This window comes from Ascaphus truei, chromosome 10 (genome assembly GCF_040206685.1).
Source record: "Ascaphus truei isolate aAscTru1 chromosome 10, aAscTru1.hap1, whole genome shotgun sequence".
In the NCBI taxonomy this organism is placed as follows: Eukaryota; Metazoa; Chordata; class Amphibia; order Anura; family Ascaphidae; genus Ascaphus; species Ascaphus truei.
In genome coordinates this window covers 28,064,197-28,086,705 of record NC_134492.1, presented here as the reverse complement: position 1 = coordinate 28,086,705, position 22,509 = coordinate 28,064,197, and the positions used below count along the sequence as shown (strand labels likewise).

General features: G+C 47.3%; 1 protein-coding gene across 1 annotated transcript in view; it reads right to left on the bottom strand.

Annotated features, from left to right (window-relative positions):
• Window positions 1–20,879, bottom strand: part of RNF11 (ring finger protein 11) — a 37,261-nt gene extending 16,382 nt beyond the window's left edge. The window contains exon 1 of the mRNA XM_075616317.1: window positions 20,435–20,879. Coding sequence (XP_075472432.1) covers window positions 20,435–20,557 — 123 coding nt within the window. The 5' untranslated portion in view covers window positions 20,558–20,879. The remainder of the gene's footprint in view (window positions 1–20,434) is intronic.
• Window positions 20,880–22,509: the final 1,630 nt, after the last annotated feature.

Below are 22,509 nucleotides of genomic sequence, written 5' to 3'. Positions count from 1 at the left end.
AACACAGGTAAGATACCCATCACCAGCGCCGCACAGTAACATGGACACAGGTAAGATACCCATCACCAGCACCTCACTTCTGCAACAGCCAAAATCCCAAGAAGCAAAGCGCTATAAGCAAATCAGAGTCTAACAGGAGGCATCTCATCAATACAGCTTCTCCCCTCCAGTCCCAACATAAAGGCTGTATGACCGTGACCCCATCCCATTTGTACAAACCATGTAATGCAGCCGACTGACTTAACGGTAAATTGTGAAACCTAACGTCACCTGCTCATTTACATCTCCACAACATACTAATACAGTATGCAGTTTAGCCCTCTGTGATTATACAGACAACAGAAGGGGGGGGGGGGAAGGAAAAGCAGTTGATTAATGCTCTCTGATTGTGACGATGTGCAAACTTGGAGAGGACAAGAGGATGGTCGCACAGCGTGGAGAAGAAAGAGAAGAATATGTTGGGTGAGTGGTACAGTCATTGAGGTAAAAAAAATGGAGATTGCTTCCGAGGTTCACAGCGCCTTCACTCAGCCAGTTGTATGAATATAAAAAAGTTTATTAGTAACCAGCAATGTACAACAGCATGAACACTCCTACGCGTCTCGTCCAAGCCAGGACTTTTTATATTCATACAACTGGCTGAGTGAAGGTGCTGTGAACCTCGGAAGCAATCTCCATTTTTTTCATCTGTGACGTCATATCCGGTTGTGGCACGCAGACGCCAGCAAGCAGAATCCCAGCACACAGAGTCTCCAGGATCAAACAGGAACGGCTTTCAAGGGACCTCCAGGATCAAGCTTGCAGCCGCAAACAGGAACGGCTTTCAAGGGACCTCCACGCGATTCACAGGGGAGACAGGTGAGGATATATTCGTAGCCGGGCCGTGATTTACTTGGGGGCGCCCCCTTGGGAGGTGTCGTCCCCTTTGTACCTCTAACCGGTTTTCCAGTACCCCACTCCCCTTGTTAGTATCGGAGATACCCATATATTGCCTTATTACCTGCATCACCTATATACCGGCGTCAAACCTTCTTTCCTAAACACACTCCATAGTGCCTGGTAGTGGCCTCGATAATTGGGGTTACCCTATTTTTTCCAGTCATTGAGGTATACAGGCAATCAAAATGATTTGCTGTAAAGTTAGAATTTGAATTGAGACTGAGGTTTATCCTCCACAGAACTCATGGGAGCTGCAACACTTTGCAAATCCATACAGCACCGAAGATAAGTATCCAGCACCAACTGACTGCTTGAAAGATAAGCTATAGGTGTGATTTGGGTGTAGCAGCAACAAAAAGGCAGGAGGAGGAGTGAGCGTTGAGCAGGGTACAGGCCATGAAACAAGATCCACAGTTAAAATAATTTGTGCCAGGATATCACAGCTTCAGCACAGGTGGCACAGAGGCTCAGTCAGGGGAGGGTCTTGAGGACTGGTTGAGCACCCCTGCCTTAGGCCGAGGCCCCGCTGCCTCAGTCAGCGCGCCCGCACTGCATGCAGGCGGCGCGTTGAGGCAATTGACAGCTATCTGCTGTCCGTAGGGAGCGGGAGCGTGGTTTGAGGGGGGGCGTGGTTTGAGCAGAGGGCTGAAGCGGGGGTCTCCCGGGCTGCAAGAGGGTGCAAGAGGGAGCCCCCACACATGCCCTCTGCAGCTCGCTCTCCATGCTGCTCCCTCCTCCCCCCCCCCTGGTCGGTACACACACACGGCACAGTACACGGCACGGTACACACACACACACTTCCCCCCCCCCCCCTACCTTTTGGAGGTGGGGGAAGCTCTGAGAGTTCCAGCCCCCGGCGCTGATAGGCTCACCAGCGCACCACGTGACGCGTCACCGCTCGGGATCACAATCCTCTTGTATCCCCTGATGGCTGACGCGTCACAGCGCGTAGTGAGCCTCGTCGGAAGGAGGCAGCGGGGACAGCCAGGCATGAGGTTGAGGTAAGGGGCTGGTGGCCTGCGCGCACGCGGCGGTCTGCAGCGGGTCCTCAGCCTTGCACTATAACCCGTCGGTAATGTAGATCTATTCTGACACCACTAGTCCAGGCCTTCGACTGAGCCTCTGATTGAGCCATCTGTGCTGAAGCTAGGATATTCTGAAAACCTGACCTGTGTGGGAGATGGGGGTTGGAGAGGGCGGGGGGGGGCTTGAGGACAGAAGTTGAGCCCCCCTGCACTAGGTCATGCTAAGCATTCTTACGCTGGCACTAATTAGGTTACTTAACTGGAATGAATGGTTATTTTGCGTCTGCGTGTCAGGCGTTCAGCTCGAGACGTGACTGAGAGGCCTGACAGATCCAATTATCTCAGGAGTCTGTCTCGTCTGGCTGCCCAGGCTTAAGATTTGAATGTGCCAGACAGGAGATTCTCCTCCCAGGCCAGCTGCCTCCCGAGGCCTTGCCAGTTGCTGCTGTCTTACACCATTAAATCACTCGGTTTCTGACTCGCATGCAATAAAGAGGCTTTAGCATCTATATCCCTCACAGCCCTAAACGCTCTCAGGAAATTCAAGTTCCGCACACTGTAAAATAGTCTTGTAATTATGATACTGCTCAAAGCAAGTCTCAAAAAATATACATACATATACATAACATAATAATGACCGAGCCACTTATGCTGAAGCAGGGATAGCCTGGAAACCTGTCCTGTTAGTGGCCCTTGATTGGAGGGTGCCACCCCTGATGTAAATAAAGTTGCTGTAAAAATAAACTACAATAATCTATTAAATTATAACCTTTAATAATCTAATAGGTATGTAATATATGCAGGTATGTATTAGGTATGTAATGCATGCAATAGGTATGTAATTCATGCAGGTATGTAGTAGGTATGTAGGTATGCAATAGGTATGTAATGCAAGTATGTGATGGGTAGATTCTAAGCCCTTCCCTGCATATGCAATCCATAGAAGGATACAACATGTAAAGTGCATGAAGTGTTATACAACTTAAACCTCTTTCCTCTGGAAAACTACCATGCTGCCGACAGTATAAAACTTCCTTTACTTAGATAAGGAAAAAACGCCAACATTACCGAGATTGTTGTAGTGGTTGACGAGGGAATCTAATCACCCCAAACATCCCCCGCATGGGTACAAACCTCGTCCTATTACCCACACCAAAGGGAGGCTCAAAATGGAAGCAAAGCACCAACTTGCAGAGACTGGGAGGGTGTGTTGTGAAGTAGTAACAAGCATGAGCAGTGGGCAGTCCTCAATCAGCGGCACAGCCTAGTAATGCTGAGCACATAGATAGATTGTAAGCTCCTTGGGGCAGTGACCATCTTCCTATGGTCAGTCGTTTGTCTTAATATAGATGTACTAGTTATACAATGTTATTGTCCTCACCCCCACATTGTGAATGTTGGTGCCATACAAGTAAAAGTGTGTGTTTTTTTTAACATTCAAATACTTTTGGCATTATAAATATAGATTGAAATGCAAAAGTTGAATTAAAATACCACCAGCGAATAAACCATACTTAAGTATGATTACGCTACAGATTAAGATGTTTACTCTACTGAACACACACACACACACACACACACACACACACACACACACACACACACACACACACACACACACACACACACACACACACACACACACACACACACACACACTTTATATTTTCAAGAGTTAGAAATTAAAGGTTATAATACATTTTACTCATTAAAGACATATTTCTCTTGAACTGTAATGTTTAATGCTTCAGAACTCCACATAACAATGACTTCATGTTAGACTTATGATTTTAAGACTGCCAAGTTGTATTTTTGCCAGATGTATTACCTGAACCATGATTATAGTTTAAAAAGATGAATCCCTGCTTAGAATTAAACATTGCTTTAGCATTTTCCCCTGAAACGGCAGACAGGCTGGATATGCAATACTCTGCAAGACAGGTCAATCAATGTTAGATCCAGTCATCTCTGGTAATCCGGCGGATAAAGATTAGCAAAAGATTACTCTGCCGGCAAAACAGAAACAAATCCACTAAAACTAAATTCCAGTTCAGACTGCAGGGATGGAAAAGGATTCATTATACATTTCACATTATCCAACTAGCGGCGTGTATACAAAGACCAGCAATGGGAGGGAACCTCTGCTTGGAGAAGGGTAAACCTAATGAACCAGCATATTCTCCCTTTAACTAGATTTCAGTTACTACACATATACATATACACATGTGTGCGTATGCATGTGTGCGTGCTCATACATGTATACATATACATATATTATATAGCAATATCAGGGTGCATGCAGAGAAAGCCATTTGCTAGCAATTCCGAAAAAACGCAAAGTTAGGACTAACGTAACCAGAGAAGTTCCAGTAAGTGACCTAATTCCAGTGACACGTTTAAGGTGTCTCATCTGGGCAACTGATGCTTTGTTTTTACTCAAACCAGACAAGTATTTTAAAATATTTTTTCTGAATAGTCTCCATTTCCTCTGGCTGCTCCATTCTGTGCGAGTTCCCTGTGTGAGGCTCTCTCTGATAAGGACGGGTGGGATAGGGGGGGAAAAGAACAAACACTTCCCCTTCCAGAGGCACTAAGAAATTAAACTAGCCAACCACGTGGGACTTCACCTTTAATATCAGTTGCAGAGCACAAAGGAAAGATCTCTAGCTGCTAACACCCCCCCCCCCCCCTCTTTTCCCCCACACATCTATTGCATTCTAAATTAAAACAGGCAATAGAGGTAAAGGTTGGGAACAAAAGCAGAATAAAGGAGGGGGGAGCAGGGGTTCAAAGATGCTGGCAGAGGGAGGTACGTCATTCCATGTAAGCTGACTTTGCATTACCATGATGCATCCTTCAAACAAACGGGCGCCGAACAGTGACAAACGTCTGTCTTGCCTTTACTACAAGGAGACCACTATATTTTTAAAAAGATGATAAAATCACCAAGTCGGCCCTTCCAGTCTTTAGGCCAGGACCTCAGTGGCCGCTACGGCGTGCACACCACAGCCCTCTATGTGGCAGGCCCCAGTGGCCATGTGTGTGGGGGCACGCAAAGCGCTGTGACATGTACGCTGGCAGGAAAGACAAGAATTTTGTCTTCCAGTGCCACGGTCACGTGCTCGGCAGGCAGCCAATGGAAGGGCAGATATGCCCTGCTATGGCTGTGCCCATCTACCCCTCCCACACATCCCATAGCTCATCTACAGACCGCAGCTGTAATTTGTGCACGCACCGCCAGGCACGCGTGCAGATGAGAGCATTGGGACCGAAGCCTTAGGCTAATTATATCAAGAGATTATACCAAGAGATGCAGGGCGGTGGCGCTATTCTGTGACGTCACCCTGTGTTGCCGCTGAGCAGCATCTTGATTATACCGGGGAGACAGGGCAGAGGAGGCTTGGAGGCGTGGCCGTGTGATTCGCCTCATTGGCTGAACCACTCACGTGACACGGCCACCGCCAGAGAAAACAAATTTGGTTGTCTCTTCCCCAGCTGTCCGCTTTGCAGAACGGCGCGCCGCGACCGTCGCCAGCGGTATGAGCACTTTAATTGGAATTATGCAACTTGTTTTGGCGCGGTGCCGCTACACTGCGCGCATTTATAGGTATAATCACGGCCTTAGCGGCTCTCATCCACTACAAATCTCCTTTGCCGACAGAATCATCGCAGCATTAGAACATCTGAAGATGATATTGTGACATTCACTATAATGCCTGAATTTGTGATTGTTTGTATTCACGTCACTGAGTAATGACAAGTCATATGGGAGGTTATTTTGTCCTCTACAGAGGACAATCTTCTCTTTTTTTAAAAGACTTGTTGGTTAAGGTGCTTTTTGCCTTCCATTATTCCATAAACACACAGTGTATACCAAACATTTATTACCTACAGGATCACAAAAATAATAATAAAAAAAAAAAAGAGATATTCCTCTCTGGGTCACGCTATACAGAATATTACACTGCTGGGAGAAATATATATATATATATATATAAAAAAATAAAAAGATTGCAATGATAAAGAATGCAATTTACATCCTCCAATAATAAAAATATCAAGAATAATCTTTGGAAATCAGCATTAGGCCGAGTCCACGGTCCCTGCTGGCGTGCTGAGGCGCGCTGAGGCGCAGGGAAAACGGGTGCTTTCCCTGGCCTTGCGGTTGCTTACCGCAAGCGCTCTCAGCAGCCGTCAGGGGGCGGTCCGGGGGCGGGCGCGTCACTGGCCGGGGGCGGGCCAGTGACGTCACGGAGCTGGTTCGCCCTCATTGGGTGAACCGCTCACGTGACCGGCCTGTCTCGCCGGCAAGCGGGGGAATTTTAAATTCCCCCAAGACCTGCGCTTCCGCAAGCGCGCGGAAGCGCAGGTGAGCCCCTACTAAAGCCGCTCTAATTGCGGCTGTAGGGGCTCAGTGCTGAGCGGGAGCGCGCCTCAGCGCGCTTCCGCCAGCAAGCACGTAACATGGCCGAGGCCTTACTTGGCCCGAGTAAGAGAGTAGAGTTCTTAAAAGCATTTCATATCAATTGTAAGTAAAAATAAATAAATAAAGTATCACCTAATATTGAAGTACTCATTTACGCTGCAATATAACAATCCTTAAAAAAGGAGCAATTCATTCCTTTTAAAACTTTTTTTTTTATATAATAGATTTGAAGCAGGGGGTCTTTGGAGCTGAACCCCATTAATTCCAGCTCCGGGGGCACCCTGCTTCCCGAGCTCTCTTGGCAAAGTTTAAAGTTCCCGGGTCACGCGGGCCAATAGGAAGTCGAACCTGATGTTATGGTTTCCTATTGGCCCGCAGGGCGCGGGAGCTTTGAAACTCCGGCTCTCCGTTAACTCTGCTAGCCGAGGGGCTGTAGCTCTGGAAGCAGGGGCCCCCTACAGTGGAAATGAATGGTGCTGAGCTCCGGAGAACCCCTGCTGCAATCATGCTGAAAAAAAATAAATACAAATGGAAGCGCTTGCTTGGATAGTCTCTAAAGCAGCATTTCTGCCCCCAAAACTTTTTTTACATTTTTTAAAATCTATCTGGACCAGGGTGTTGCCGGAGCACATATTTTTGACAGATTAACAAAAATGTTTTTTTTTTTTTAAATGGCCGCTGATGTACATGAATGGCAGTGGGGTCACTAATCGTTTCTATTGGCTGCCAGATCGAGCCTGTGGCTATGCTGTGTCCACGAGATTTACCAGTGGACAGTCGGCATGTTGGTCAGAAACCAGGTGGCTGTGGACCTTGGATAAGTACAGGTAAGCGGGAAAGAAAAATACAAAACCAGCAGGCAGAACTGCAGCTTTATTATGCAACCAGTATTTCAACCGACAAGGAAATACTCCACCATTCTGAGGCCTCTAAGAAATTTAGTTTGTATGTAAACGTGCAAAGAAACAAAAAACAGATAAATATTGGCTTCTAGCAAAGTTAGATTGATCTTATGAAGCCAATTGGATTGCTAAACTCCTTCCCAAAAACAAACTTTGGGGATGGGGATGGGGGGGAGGGGCGGGTCTGGCTACTGTACATGGGGTTGCACCTATAAATCAATGTATCATTTTTCCAACATGTTTTGCTTACTTTTATGCACAGAATGATACAAAACTAGAACTAGCACATGAACTAGAGCACTGGTCCAGTCCTGATAAGTTACAAGCTCTCGAACCTCGCAGGGTCCTTCATCAGGGCTTTAGAATAATAAGATATAAAAGAACAGCTCCTTGCATTGCAGAAGCATTGAATATATAACCAATATCAATTGGGACAACAGTATGAGTCTATGGGTCTTATTCAATAAAGAGCGATAGTGCCGATTCGGTAACCACCGCAAGGAAACTCCCTTTCCAGTCAGCTGAATTGGCACAATCACTTATTGAAAAAGTCCCATTTGCAAATCAAGTTTTATGTGGCTCTGTATGTGGGAGCTTATGGGAAAAGCTTCACACCCTAACTAACTTTTTTCAGGAAAGCACATTTTTACTCAATGTGTTCTCAGTGTAGCCTTAATGGCACTATGCATCAGTCCCAGTTGTGCACATAACACAATTAAGCGGCTGTGTTACAGGGGTGAGCAAACTTTTTATGCCGAGCCCCCTTTTCATCCATGAAATTTCTCGGGCTCCCTCTGCCTGATGTAATCAATCACATGAAAAAAAAACCTTTATTAAACGGTATACAATGTAAATACAAATATGTCTAAATACTTATTTCAATAGCTCGTGCTAGCAAAATTAGGCTGCGTCCACGCTGCCGCTGAGAGCGGTGACATCACCAACTCTCCAAGCATGAGCACAGGGTGTCCTGCATAATTTTGCAAGCACAAGCAGGGGGGGGGGGAGGGCGGGGGCATGGATCGGGGCTGTGTGTGTGTGTATGCGCATTGACTGCTGCTGAGCGCCTTCAAAGTAAATTTTGTTTGTCTCCCCATGCGCCAAGCTTGGGAGAGCGTACGCCCCCCAGCTTGCGCACTGCTGCATTCAATCACAGCACACAGACAAAATCACAACACACACACACACTCGATCACAACACACACAGATACACAATCACCTGGGGGGGGGGGGGGGAGAAGTACTACTGTAAGCATGCTCCGGTCCCCCGTGCTGCTGAAAACTGGGGAGCGGGTATCACAGGAGGGGATGTCTGTGTGGCGGGGTTGTCTGTGTGCAGAGAGAAGCCCTGCCCCCGCAGCAAGGACCCGCCCACACAAGCAGCAGCACGGAGCTTGTGTTGCTTGGCCGCCCGTGCACAGCTCTGCCCTCCCCCAGGTTTCGCCGCACACAGCCTGCGCCCCCCCCTACATAATCTTGCCCCCCCCCCCTAAATAATCTTGCACCCCCCAAGAGGGCGCGCCCCTCAGTTTGCGCACCTCAGAACATGCAAAACTTTCAGACTGCCAGGGGTTAAAACTTTCCAGTGAATATTGTGAAATATTATTCCAGTGAATTAATATTTGTTCCTTCAGTGGTGACTCTGCATTCTCTGCTCTCCTGGCACAGATCCAGAATATGAGCTCATGGAACTATAGACCTTCCTCTAGACAGATGCAAAGCAACCTTGTGCCTGATCCTTAAGAAGATTGCAGAACAGGCAATATTTGTTAAAGTTGATGTACGCATGTCACGTGCATACAAGAAGCAAAACAATCTTATGCTTAACAGTTCGCCTATAGATGTTTAGTTTTTGGCACCAACAGGGTTAACGCGGTGTTGGCCTGTACCCAGAAAGCTAATGTGCCAGCCTACAATGCCTACGTGGCATTTAAGCCATTGCAAGAGAAGGATCTTTTAACCACTGTGTTGCTGAAGAAGTTACCAATGTAATGTTCCAACAGAGCACACAGACACGTAATACTGGAGCTTTTCTAGCATTTTTCATGTTTGTTTTTCAATTTCAGATAAACTTGACACTAACAGAGGTGGAAGAGCTTATGGAGTAAAGTGTAAGACAGATTAACACAAGTGCTCTCACTAACCCCGTCTCATGTGGTCTATTCTCTGCCAATCATGTTCCTACAACTAAACTGATTAACCCAGTGAATGATATAACGGTCGTTGGATGCTCTGTCAGTTGGTAGGGTATTTCTTGCTCTATGGTGTGTTTGGTTTTTTTTTTAATTGAATTTTATTGATAACTTACATGGTTTACAGACATGTCATATACTTGCATTAAAAGAAAAAGAAACAAATTCAATCCGATACTCTTCATCCGTGTGTAAGTACTTACAACAGGTAATAACAAGACATACGGGGTAGACAGACCGAGAAACACAGATCACAAACCCAAGGGAAAGGGGGTAGGAGTAGTTAGATGGGGATCCTTCCGCCGTGGTTCCGCTGGATGCTTCACGTCTACCAACCCTCAGCGTTGCACCACCTAGGCAGAAGGCAGGATGGGTGGGGGAAGACACAAAAGGTACAGAGGACACATAAGGAAAGATAAACAAGATGGGAAAGAGTGTAATGGTCCGTGACCATTGATCTTCCCTAGCCTTTGGGTTATGGGAACCGGTCAGAGCCCCCCCCCCAGACCTCCTCCCTCCACCCGGGCGGCTCCAATCCCTCCCCTCCCAAGAACTCTCTCGGGATCCTGGGCGTAAGCCCCGACCAGAGTGTGCAGGCGCACGACAACAGCCAGACTGCAGTCCCAGCCGGCATCCCCTTACAATTGCCTTTCGTACAGCATCATCTACTCGATAAGTCTTGTAACTTGCAACTCCTGCCACATCACCAAAAACCTAAATTAAGCTGGCACAATAGGATAACTTTTGGGAGAATCCCACCCCCTCTCCTTATATACCTGAGGGATAGTAGCTTCCCACACCCGTGACCTTATGTACTATCTATGCCTGGCCTACCCCCGACCTCAGCCGATACCCCGGGGGTTTCCCTGCTCTTTCCACCCAGTACTGCTGAGGGCAACTTTACTTGCGTGTAAAATCCCCTCAAAATCCTCCCCTACTCGCCATTCGTCTGTACCTTCTCCACTCACACAGGTCTCTCCTCTACCAACCCTTACTATGCCTGCGGTTCCTACAACCCCTACCCCCTAACCATCCAACTCCCTTACCCCCCTCTCCTTAATCTTCCAATATAACCCTCTCCTTATTCCGGTGCCAACTACACCTTCCCTTTAAAACTATGTACATTGCTGCCACCCAGGTTCCTGTTAAACTCCTACTGAACTCCCTTCATCTCCCTAACCCTAGCAACCTGACCCTTAACCCCTCAACTCTAAATGCTAAATCTCCCCCCTAACCCCTAAGTTTGTTAAGTTAAAACTTTAAAATTATGTAGGAAAAAATTGTGTAAGTAACCAGTGTTTGGAGAAACATTGTTGCTCAGTGGTCTACACATTTGCTGGAAAAGGTGGTACATCCATCTCTCTTTGGGCACCTTGTTACAGAGGTGCACCCGGCCGCTGCATTTTAAATAAGTGGGAGGTAGCGGGGTGTATGTGCGGGTATATGTGGAGGCGGTAGTGGGGTGTATACGTATGTATTTAATTTTTTTATTTTTGTACGCCTTTATTTTTTAATTGTTCGCCCCGCCTGTGATCTTTCTACGATCTAGGTCCTGTATGGGGGTCTCCTCCTCCAACCTCGACCTCCCCTGTTGAGTCCCTACATAGCCGGATGGGCATCATGTCCCGCACTGGGTCGCGCTGCCGGTCGTACTCCTCTGTTCCGTGATCTCATGGTTCTTCCTGTGGTCCGCAGCATCTCTCCTCCCCTGACCGTCAGCGTCCGCCGCCATCTTGGAGGTGGCCGGTCTCTCCCTTCCAGGTCCTCTCGCGAGAGGATCCGGCTCCTCCCGGTTCTCATTGTTGAGTGGGAGCCGATCCAAGATGGCCACCAGTCTGGGAGGAGCGCTGCTGGGGCCAAGGGGTAACAATGCAACTGACCTTAACGGGACTTCAAACCAGGCTCAAAACCAAAGAGCAACTTCAGGAACAGGTGAGAGTTCTGTACATAGGATCCAGTCTTCACTTTGGGCTACGGGGTTGTCTGTTCTTATCAGCTTTCCTGGCATCTTTCCAAGCTGGTTCAGGGGCCGATCTTCCTGCGGATACTTTCTCCGGGATCTTGCCTTGGAGCCCCAGTTTGGTGATGAAAAAGACTCTCCCTCCTCAAACCTCCTCAGCGTGTTGGCCGCTCCATTTCGGATCACCAGTAGTCCAAACGGGTATAGGCATCGATACCGGATTCCTTCGCCCCGTAGAACCTTGGCAATGGGAGCCAGCTGCCTCCTTTTAAGTAAGGTAGTGGGTGCTATATCTTGAAATACTTGCAGCTTGTGACCCTCAAATTCTACATCGCTCCTGGTCATTTGGCAGAAGGCCTCTTTCACTTTAAAATAGTGGAATCGCGCTATGATGTCTCGAGGGGGGTCCCCTTGCTGTGGCCGCGATCTCGGGGCCCTATGGCAGCGATCCATGTGTAAGTCCTGCTCCTATCGGTTTGGCATCAGATGTTGCAGCAATCTTCCCATAAAGTCCTCCGGGTCAGACTCAGCCTCCGGCACCCCCGTGATCCTCACATTATTCCGACGGTCTTGATTGTCGGCATCCTCCTGCCTGTCCATGAGATCTTTGACCGAATCCTTCACCTGTGCCACTTGTTTATCAGTCCTCTGGAGGGCTTTAATGGTGGAGTCCAGCTTTTTTTCCAGGGAGTCTGTTCCCTCCCCTATCCCGCTGATATCCGCCCGTAGTGATGCTAATTCTGATTGGAAACATCTCTTGATATCTAGGCAGAATTATCTCATGTCTCTCCTCCTCATTACTTGGTTTTCTCTGCTACCGTCTTCTTTTTCATCTTCATCCTCCGACTGTGCCACTTCGCGCCGGTCCCTCATGACTTGGCGCGCCGAATCCCCTTTCGCAAAATAATCTGTGAGGACCGTGGATGTTCTCTTAGATCTAGTCGCCCTCGACATCTTTGTGTGAGTAGATTTGAATGTGGTTTTTGTGTTTGTTTTCGAGCGCTTTGATGCTTTATTTATTAAATTAGACGCCGGCTGTGAGCGGAGCTGTCAACTCACGTCCATGCAGTCAGCCGTCGCGCATGCGCCCTATGGTTTGTTTTTTAAACTACTTAATACGTAAAAAACACTGGAACTTTGGTAGAGCTGTAGTGCCTTTTGTAGCAGGGCTGTCTAAAATTACACTTTCAGAATAAAACATTACAAATAATTCAACAGGTTTCAGGGTGCCGAGAGGCTTCCTATTATAGTAATTATAATGTATGGCGCCAGACTGCAACACCAAGTTAGTCTTCTGCAAAGCACCAAACGCACAGTGCTAACTGGAAGAATGAATGTTTATTACATGGTGGAAACATTGGGGGGGAAACAATAGGAAACAAAAAACTCAATGTTGTAAAATGGCTTAGAGAGACTTCAAAAACGGGAAGGTTCCCTTCTGAAATAAGCCTCAGGATCTCTGGTACTATTCTTGACTCAGCCATTAAATGCCAACATTAAAAACCGGAACAGAATAGTCACTGTTGACAAAACAATGCTTTATGATGACATGTTTGATCTTATCCTTGTCATATGAGTTCAGTGCTGTAGAAGCAAACACACAGCACTATTAATACATATCATGAGGCCGCAGCTGGCACAGACAAGAGAGCTTGACCAGTCATGTCCCAAGTGATAACTTCCCCATATGAAGGAAGTGGCAGTAACTGAACCTTTGCCAGTCGCAATTCTCCAACACCAAAACCGAAAGAGCGATACAAATGATATACTAGTTTATTGAAGAGGCTGTCCCACTTACCACATCTACTCATATCCTGAATGCTTACCATTGCTTTTCCATTTCGTTAGATCTATATTTTCCAGGAATAATGTTGAAAAACATTTGTGAATTCCCCAAAAATTGACATTCAATATGGACATCATCAATGGCTGCAGTTTTTTTCATAACTTCTGTCATGTTAGGTATAAGTAACCAATAATATGCATTACATATATGTAATATTTGTTGCCGTTCAGTACAAACCTAGACAGTGAATGGAAGCTGTCCCAAATTATCAATCAGGTTGAAATGGTACAAAGAGGATAATAAATACATTGAACCTGCGCTCCTCCCTTTGTGGTGTATGCAGCTTGGATAGAGATTGGCCTTACAGTTACGGAACACAAATATACAATCCCAGCGCTCCTCCCAAATTCACTTGCAATTTATTAGTGTAATTTCTACATTTTGAACCCAAGTCTAATACAAAAAGGAGCCATTTAATTGCATCTTTTGATCAAAAAAAGGGATTCAAGGCTGCTAACCCCATCAAGGTAAACTCCAAATATAGTAGGTACCTATAATAAATTAACAATTTCTTATCGTCATATAACATAAAACATATAAACATAGTAAAATATGTGAGTGCCCGAAGGGTTAAATGAACAGAAACAAATGCTTTCTGTGATAGTGCAAATAAAAACTGGCCATTATAGGCAGGAGGAGGATAGGTTTGATTTTCATTTATTGTACCCTAAATACTTTTAGCATATGTGGTAGATCTGTGCATGCTGTAATTTAATGTTGTAGAACAGGATGACAAATTGATAACTTCATATGACGTACAAGTACATTTAACACAAAGACCTTTGCCAAACAGAACACTTACCAGGCACGGAGGCTCCTAACTCGGTCACACGTGCACTATAATTGTGTAAATGGGGCGACTAATAAAATTAATATACACATTTTTCAGGCATCATCAGGTAACATTGCTGCATGGACTAGAAGACTAAGCTGCAATATCAGTTCCACTGCTACAAAGTATGCCTGACTCACTTATTCCCTGACCTTGTACTAGTCACCGGGAAGAGAAATTATGACCTTGAACCACTAGTATACAAACCAAACAAGTAAAAAAATCTACTGCTGAACGGATTCAGAATTGCAAAACTAAATTACGCGGCTATGGCCGGCTATATGATATGATGAAAACAGACATCAAACCAATAATATTTGCTGTGCTATGATAAGTATTTACATTTACTCTTACTGTGTCTGTATATCTGACTTAATATGTTCATGGGAGGGATAAGCTTATTTCAAGGTTTTCAAAGCCCTGCGTGTGAATAGGAAGCCGTGACGTCACCTGATGCGGGTTCCTATTGGCCCATGTGACAGGAGCGGAAATTGCAGAGATGCTTACCTCCGAAGGGGGTGACAGTATCTCTGGAAACAGGGGGTCACCGGAGTTGCAATTAATGGGGTTCAGATCCAGATGTGTGCGCACATACACAGACGGTTTGTTATTTTTCTTACCTGTCTGCAGGATGCTCTTGCTTTGGACAAACGCAATCCAAAAACTCCCTATGTGGTTGCATCATTATGACTATCAAAGTAAGGTGAAAGAATAATGAATACATTATCAAATCCAGGGGTGCTCAAGACCCCTCCACCAGGTCAGGCTTTCAGGATATCCCAGCTTCAGCACAGGTGGCTCAGTCTTTGAGTCACCTCTGCTGAGCTGGGAGGGGAGGGAGGGAGAGAGTGTGAAGGGGGTGTCCTTGAGCAGTGGTACCATGGCGAATGCAATGGATGGAGAAGTTTGACATCATGAAATCGTAAAATCTTCACTGTGTAGTATCAGATATCTGACGTTTATTCCATGATTTTTCTCTATACCATAAACAGCTTCTCCTACCATAAAACATCCGTGGTACCCTAATATCTAACAAAGATCACACAATATAGCAATTTGTTCAAATGTATAAAGCGCCAGGGTTTCTGCCCTCGAGATAAAATACAGCTCAGAGGAAAAACAATCAGGGTGAATTATAAGGTGACTTTGTTCTACTCTTGTTAATGTTTTCAATGCTGCTAACAAAGAGGCTGTCTGGTATTCCAACTCTCCTCCCACCTAGAAGTACAGACCCAATGTGTCTAAACCTCCAAAAAAGTGGAACAATTAACAAAGAGGAACCTGCTGATCAAGCACCGCATTCGGATATCTAATCCCCAGCCCCTGTCACATGATTCAAAGGCCCTTATTCTGTAAAGTGCGATAGTGCAGATGACGTGCTATTGCATAAAAAGTCCCATGGACTTTAATAGGGCTTTTCATGTGATAGCATGCGCTCACACCTTACAGAATAAGGACCAACGTTTTTTTTAGAAATTGACTTCATTTTTTTTTAAAATCTTGATCACAAAATCAGTTCACCAATGGATTTCAAATGATACTTCCCTATGGCCAATGCTGCAAATTAAGTCAAAATGCCACATAAAAATCAATAAATCAGTGCAATGTTGGAATTACTGCAGCATTCTTGACTCAAGACAAACCTTGAACTAGATAGTAATAAATGCGGTAGGTACTGTATACTCTATGGAATGTGTTGCTGGCACTAGATTTTGGGGCCTAAACCTATAAAAACAGATCCTAAACAATAATAATGTTAGAGAAGTTACCTTACTAAGTGTTTTCATTTAATTAAAATTTTCATTACAAAACTAGATCATAAAAAATGAAGACCTGGCAGCCTGAGAAGCTTTATGTACAAATCCACAATAAATCAGCGAAGAAACCAATCTTATAACCGTATTAAAACGGTGTCCGCTAAGTGGGACTGCTGCTTTGGGGAGAACTTCTGTTTGTGTCTGTTGGCAATTGAGAAAGGAAAGAGGCAGGCAGACAGTGAGGTCACCACCTCGAAGATAACAAAGGAAGCTTAAAAGATCAGAGAGCCAGGAGCCCTTCACCCAGACACAGACACTGGCCTTAATGTCAACTCATAGCTCCCCAAGTGTTAAAAGAACCGACACACCGATAAATTCTCTCTAAACACCTCCAGTGACAGAGAACGGATTTTTGTTGGGGGGAAAAATAAATACTTTGCCCATGAAAAGGGCAAACATTTGTTTGTTATAAAAAAAATATGAGGTGTCAATTTTTCTGTTTAAAAAAGCTATAAAGAATGTTCCGTTATTCATGTTACGTATACAAGGAAAAACTAAGTCGGGGTACAGAGAAAATGTGTTCCAACTGCACAAAGCAAGGATAAGTGAGCAGACATGTTCTTTTCCGCTTGTGACCGTAGCACAGGGGTGGGCAACACCAGTCCTCAAGAGCCACCAACAGGCAAGGTATTAGGGATATCCCTGCTTCAGCACAGGTGGTGCAATCTTCGACTCAGTCACCCGTTTAGTGGCCTTTGAGGACTGGAGTTGCTCACCCCTACACATAAGATACTGGCTATGAAGGATTTTTACAGTTGACACGGTTGGGCATGGAGGTTTTTACTAGAAATAGAGACAAAGAGCTTGATACATCTCATTATAATAATATATGCATCACGCAACTCCTCTTTAGCTACTAATACGGGTGTTCTCTAAAGCGGGTGTACACGAGGGTAAAGTAAGTGCCACCTAGCTTGATGTGTGATGTCGATAAACAGAATGAACATCTCCTTAGCATCAATTTATTGAGAAAATTGTCACAGTAAGAACTGCCTGGATCTGCTGCCAGCAGAGACATTACTGCTCGTTGCTGCAATAACATAGTTGTGTGAATATTTGTACTCCTGTAAACGCAGGTGAAGGGCAGAGCTGCAAATACCACAATCATTTTTGTTGTTGTAATGATAAACAAAGTTAGATAAAGCAGCACTCCTGGCAACACCTTGTTTTTTTCTTCCAATATGTTTGAAGCAGGGGGGTCTTCGGAGATGAACCACGTTGATTTCAGCTCCAGGCACCCCCTGCTTCCCGAGATACTTACCTCGGAAAGAGGTGCCGGTAGCCAGAATGGGACATTTGGTCGCCGCAACCAAAAAGCAGACGACCCTCTGCCGCTTCTAAAAAGGTAAGTTTTATTACTGCTTAGGGTAAGGGGTTAATTTAAGGGTTTTAGAGCTTTGGGTAGGGGCTTTAGGGTATGGTCTTAGGGTAGGGAGTTTAAGCACTTACCTTAGCGGCTAAGTGGCCAGCGGCGGCAGGTTCCAGTGATGGGGCGAGTCGCTGCCGGTAGCAGCTCCACAGTTCAAAGCTCTCGCGTCCCGTGGGCCAATAGGAAGTCACAAGGGCAGATGCTGCAGCTTCCTATTGGCCCAGCTGTGGCTCCTAGCAGCAGCATCTACTGAGGTAAGTATCTCAGGGTCACCGGAGCCAATGCGGTTCAGCTCCGGACCCCCTGCTTCAAACGCACACAAAAAATGGTCGCCAGTAGTGCTGTATTAGGCTAAGGCCCCGCTCCCTCAGTCAGCGCGGCCGCACTGCAGACAGACGGGTCGCTGACAGACACAGACCGCGACATGCGGTCTGTAGGGAGTGGGGCGTGAGGGGGAGGCGTGGTTTGAGCGGAGGGACCGGCTACTCCCCCCCTCCCTCCACGGGCTCGGTCTGCAGGGAGCTGCTGCGGGAAGGTAAGCAGCTCCCTCCCCCTTCCCCCACAAATGACACAAATGACACACACACACACACACTACCATGTGTAGGAAGCTGTCAAACAGCTCCCGCCCCCGCCGCTGATTGGCTCATCAGCGCACCACATGACGCGTCACCGCTCGGGATCACAATTTTCTTGCATCCCTGGCGGCTGACGCGTCACAGTGCGTAGTGAGCCGTGCAGCGAGGGGGGACTGGGACCGGCTCGGGAGGATTCCCCTGCTGGTGGGGAACGCCGGGCGCAGCGGGTCCCAGCCCTTAAGATTAGGTTTATAGGGATACAGGTCAGATATATAAATTACCCCACTCCAAAACTTATATTTGGAGAGCCCCACTAGGTTGTAACAAATGTTGCTTCTAATAATGCATTGGTTGTCATACTGGGGTTTCGAAGACAGATTCTAACTAAGGGGTCCACAAACCATGGACTAGCCCGGCTGGGGAACCAGGAAAATGACACACACGCCTTCTCTCTCCGCATTAGAGTAGCATTGTAGTAGCACTGTTCAGAAGAGACAGTGTTGGTGCTGGGTTTGTCGAATGTGGACAATAGATTTTTACAGGAGTCCACGCTCCTATTTACATACACCTATCAAAGTACAGTAGTATGGAGAGATGTATACCGGGTTTTACTCGGACAGGAAAAATGAATGGGTTTGAACAAAACAAAAAAAAAGGGACATTGCAAGGATAAAGAAATTAAAATGGCAGTGGACTGGACATATCGCAATAAGAAAATGACCATTGTTGGTCAAAGATGATATTCGACTGGATTCCAAGGGAATTTAAAAAGGCCAAGATGATGACCAAAAGTAAGATGGGAGGATGAAATCAGAAAAATTGTTGGAGCAATGTGGAGGAGAGAGATTTGTAACCGCAGGCAAATTATTGGGGATAAGGAGAAGGCATTGGTATTAAACAAATTATTTGCCTCTCATACACCAGGGGGGAGCCTATTAAAAAAAATATTACAAGAGAAAGAAGCCACAACATGAACTAACATTTGGTTAATACAAGAAGTGCAAACGTGTATTGATAAAAATTAAGGTAAATAAAGCACCTGTCCCTGATAGCACGCACCAAGGGGTCCCAATTTCAGTCATATGAAGACTGTTCTATTCAATATTGAAGAACTCCCTTTCCACATACTCGGTACCACAATATTGGTGTAAAGCAGATGATCACAACCAGGGAATTACAGAACTGTAAGTCTAACATCAATAGTACGGAAGCTACGTGAGGGTTTATTAAGGGATAATACTTTGCTAGCCTGAAAGCTTGCTTGGGCAGGTAAATGGCAGATTAGATTGAATACAGATTCATATAAGGGTATTGGCATTTGGGAAGACAAAATAATCACGATGCATAACAAAATGGGACAGAACTAGGTCAACGCTTGATGGATTGTTTGTAGACAGCAGGTTTAGGAATAGTGCTCAATATCACGCAATAGGTGCAAAGTCTAATAGGATATCATGTGTACAACAAGGTATGGATGGAAATAGATAGATAGATAGATAGATAGATAGATAGATAGATAGAGATACATATACACACACACAATATGGAGTACAGTTTTGGTCACAACTTCACACAAAATACAATAAAGAACTGGGAAAATAGCTAAAAAGAGAGAGTTACCAAATTAATAAAGGACAAATTAGGTTTGTTTACATTAGAAAAGATGCCTCTAAAGAGGGGATATGATAACTATTTACAAATATATTCAAGGTCAATACAAGAAACGTTCACAGGAATTTTTCATCCCAGGGGAGATTACATACAACACGGGAATCCCTTGAGTTTGGAGTAAATGTTTCACCAGCAAAGGAAAAGGTTGTGTATAGTTAGGGCAGTGTGGAATTTACTACCAATGGGGACTGTGATGGAAGATACAATAGATATCGTTAAGAAAAGGTTAAACATTTTTCAAAAGGAAAAGTACATATGGGTATATAAAATAAGGCTATTGAGATGATTGGCTGTTTCACTGGGGTGTTTTTGTTTTACTGCCTCTGAATAAATATAAAACCAAATATAGGAGTCTCACAGTTTACTAAATTTAACATAGGTTGAACTTGCTGGAGATTTTATTCCCAACCTCAGCTATGTATTGATGTACCCCGCTATTAAAACATATCGTAATATATCACAGATAAGATTCAATGGCAGTTACAATGCAGCGTACGACAGAAAATCCCTCTATAAACGCACCAGCAATACCCTTAGCTACTTCTGTAACACAAATATATAACTTAAATACACACACATACATATACATATATATATACATATATATACTGTATATATATATCTAGATATATATTTACCAGTCTCTAGGTCATTGACCCTCGCCCTTATTTAGCAGGCAATAATTTTCTCCCAGATTTTTCGTAGTGTGCTGGTTAGGGCAAGGCTGGCATATTAGGGTAAGGTCCGTAGTGTACAGCGGCATTAAAGCTGGCATATTTGGGTAAGCCTCGTAGGGTACGGCTGAAGTGGCTTATTTAAATAGAGTGTCAAGTATAATAGACAACTATGCACATTCTCAGGGTCTCAATCCTTTTACCTGGTACGGAGGCGGCGGCTCCTGATCCCCTTCTGTCCCGTCCCCGTAGCTCGCACGGTCTGACTGGGACTCGTGCAGCAGGGAGATGTCATCTGAGGTTGGGGACTTTAGGCAGTTCCCCATACTGCTCTTAGGGGTCCCTCACTGGCTCCCTGTCTGCTGGGCGGCCCTCACTGGCTCCCCTCTCCTGGGGGTCCCTCAATGGCTCTCCGTGTCCTGGGGGTCCTTCACTGGCTCCCTGTGTCCTGGGGGTCCCTCACTGGCTCCCCGTGTCCTGGGGGTCCCTCACGGGCTCCCCGTGTCCTGGGGGTCCCTCACGGGCTCCCCGTGTCCTAGGAGTCCTTCACTGGCTCTTTGGGGCCCCTCACTGGCTCCCTGTGTCCTGGGGGGCCCTCACTAGCTCTCCGGGGGGGCCCTCACTGGCTCTCCGGGGGGGGGGGGGCCTCACTGGCTATCCTGGGGGGGGGCCTCACTGGCTCTCCTAGGGGGGGGGGGCCTCACTGGCTCTCCTAGGGGGGGGGGGCTCACTGGCTCTCCTGGGGGGGGGGGCTCACTGGCTCTCCTCGGGGGGGCCTCACTGGCTCTCCTGGGGGGGGGGCTCAATGGCTCTCCTGGGGGGGGGCCTCACTGGCTCTCCTGGGGGGGGGGGCCTCACTGGCTCTCCTGGGGGGGGGGCCTCACTGGCTCTCCTGGGGGGGGGGGCCTCACTGGCTCTCCTGAGGGGGGGGCCCTCACTGGCTCTCCTGAGGGGGGGGGGGCCTCACTGGCTCTCCTGGGGGGGGGCCTCACTGGCTCTATTGGGGGGGGGGGCTCACTGGCTCTCCTGGGGGGGGGGGCTCACTGGCTCTCCTGGGGGGGGGGCTCACTGGCTCTCCTGGGGGGGGGGCTCACTGGCTCTCCTGGGGGGGGGGCTCACTGGCTCTCCTGGGGGGGGGGCTCACTGGCTCTCCTGGGGGGGGCTCACTGGCTCTCCTGGGGGGGGGGCTCACTGGCTCTCCTGGGGGGGGGGCTCACTGGCACTCCTGGGGGGGGGGCTCACTGGCACTCCTGGGGGGGGGGCTCACTGGCACTCCTGGGGGGGGGGGAGCTCACTGGCACTCCTGGGGGGGGGGCTCACTGGCTCTCCTGGGGGGTCCCTCACTGGCTCTCCTGGGGGGTCCCTCACTGGCTCTCCTGGGGGGTCCCTCACTGGCTCTCCTGGGGGGTCCCTCACTGGCTCTCCTGGGGGGTCCCTCACTGGCTCTCCTGGGGGGTCCCTCACTGGCTCTCCTGGGGGGTCCCTCACTGGCTCCCTGTGTCCTGGGGGTCCCTCACTGGCTCCCCGTGTCCTGGGGGGCCCTCACTGGCTCCACGTGTCCTGAGGGTCCCTCACTGGCTCCCCGTGTCCTGGGGGTCCCTCACTGGCTCCCCGTGTCCTGGGGGTCCCTCACTGGCTCCCCGTGCCCTGGGGGTCCCTCACTGGCTCCCTGTGTCCTGGGGGGCCCTGACTGGATCCCTGTGCCTTGAAGGTCCCTCACTGGCTCTCTTGGGTGCCCCTCAGTGGATCCCTGTGCCTTGGAGGTCCTTCACTGGATCCCTGGGGTCCCTCACTGGCTCCCTGGAGCCCCTCATTGGCTCTCCTTCTCCTGGGGGTCCCTGGCTGGCTCCCCGTCTCCTAGGGCCCTTACTGTCCTCCCCGGGTGCTCCTCAGGCGAGTCCTGGGCTCCGGGCGGTGCTGCAGTGCCCCGGACCCCGCCTCATAGCCCGCTCCGGTCCCCGCAGTTCAGCTCACGGCCGCCATCAGCGAGCTGTGTGAACACAGAAACACAGTGACGTCACCACGCTTCGCATCACCGCCAGCGATAGAAGCCACGCCCCGTGTCTGGTGGGAACAAGGCGGCGCTACAAGGGGCGGGGCCACGAGACATCTGGAGAGAAGAAAACGTCATTGTGTAAATTCATCAGAGCTGCGCGTTATACAGTATCAATATATCTCATAAAGTGACTATAGAGAGTGATATATATATATATATATATTTTTTTTTTTAAGATATATATTAAGATATATATAAATAAATAATTCTCAGTCACTATAA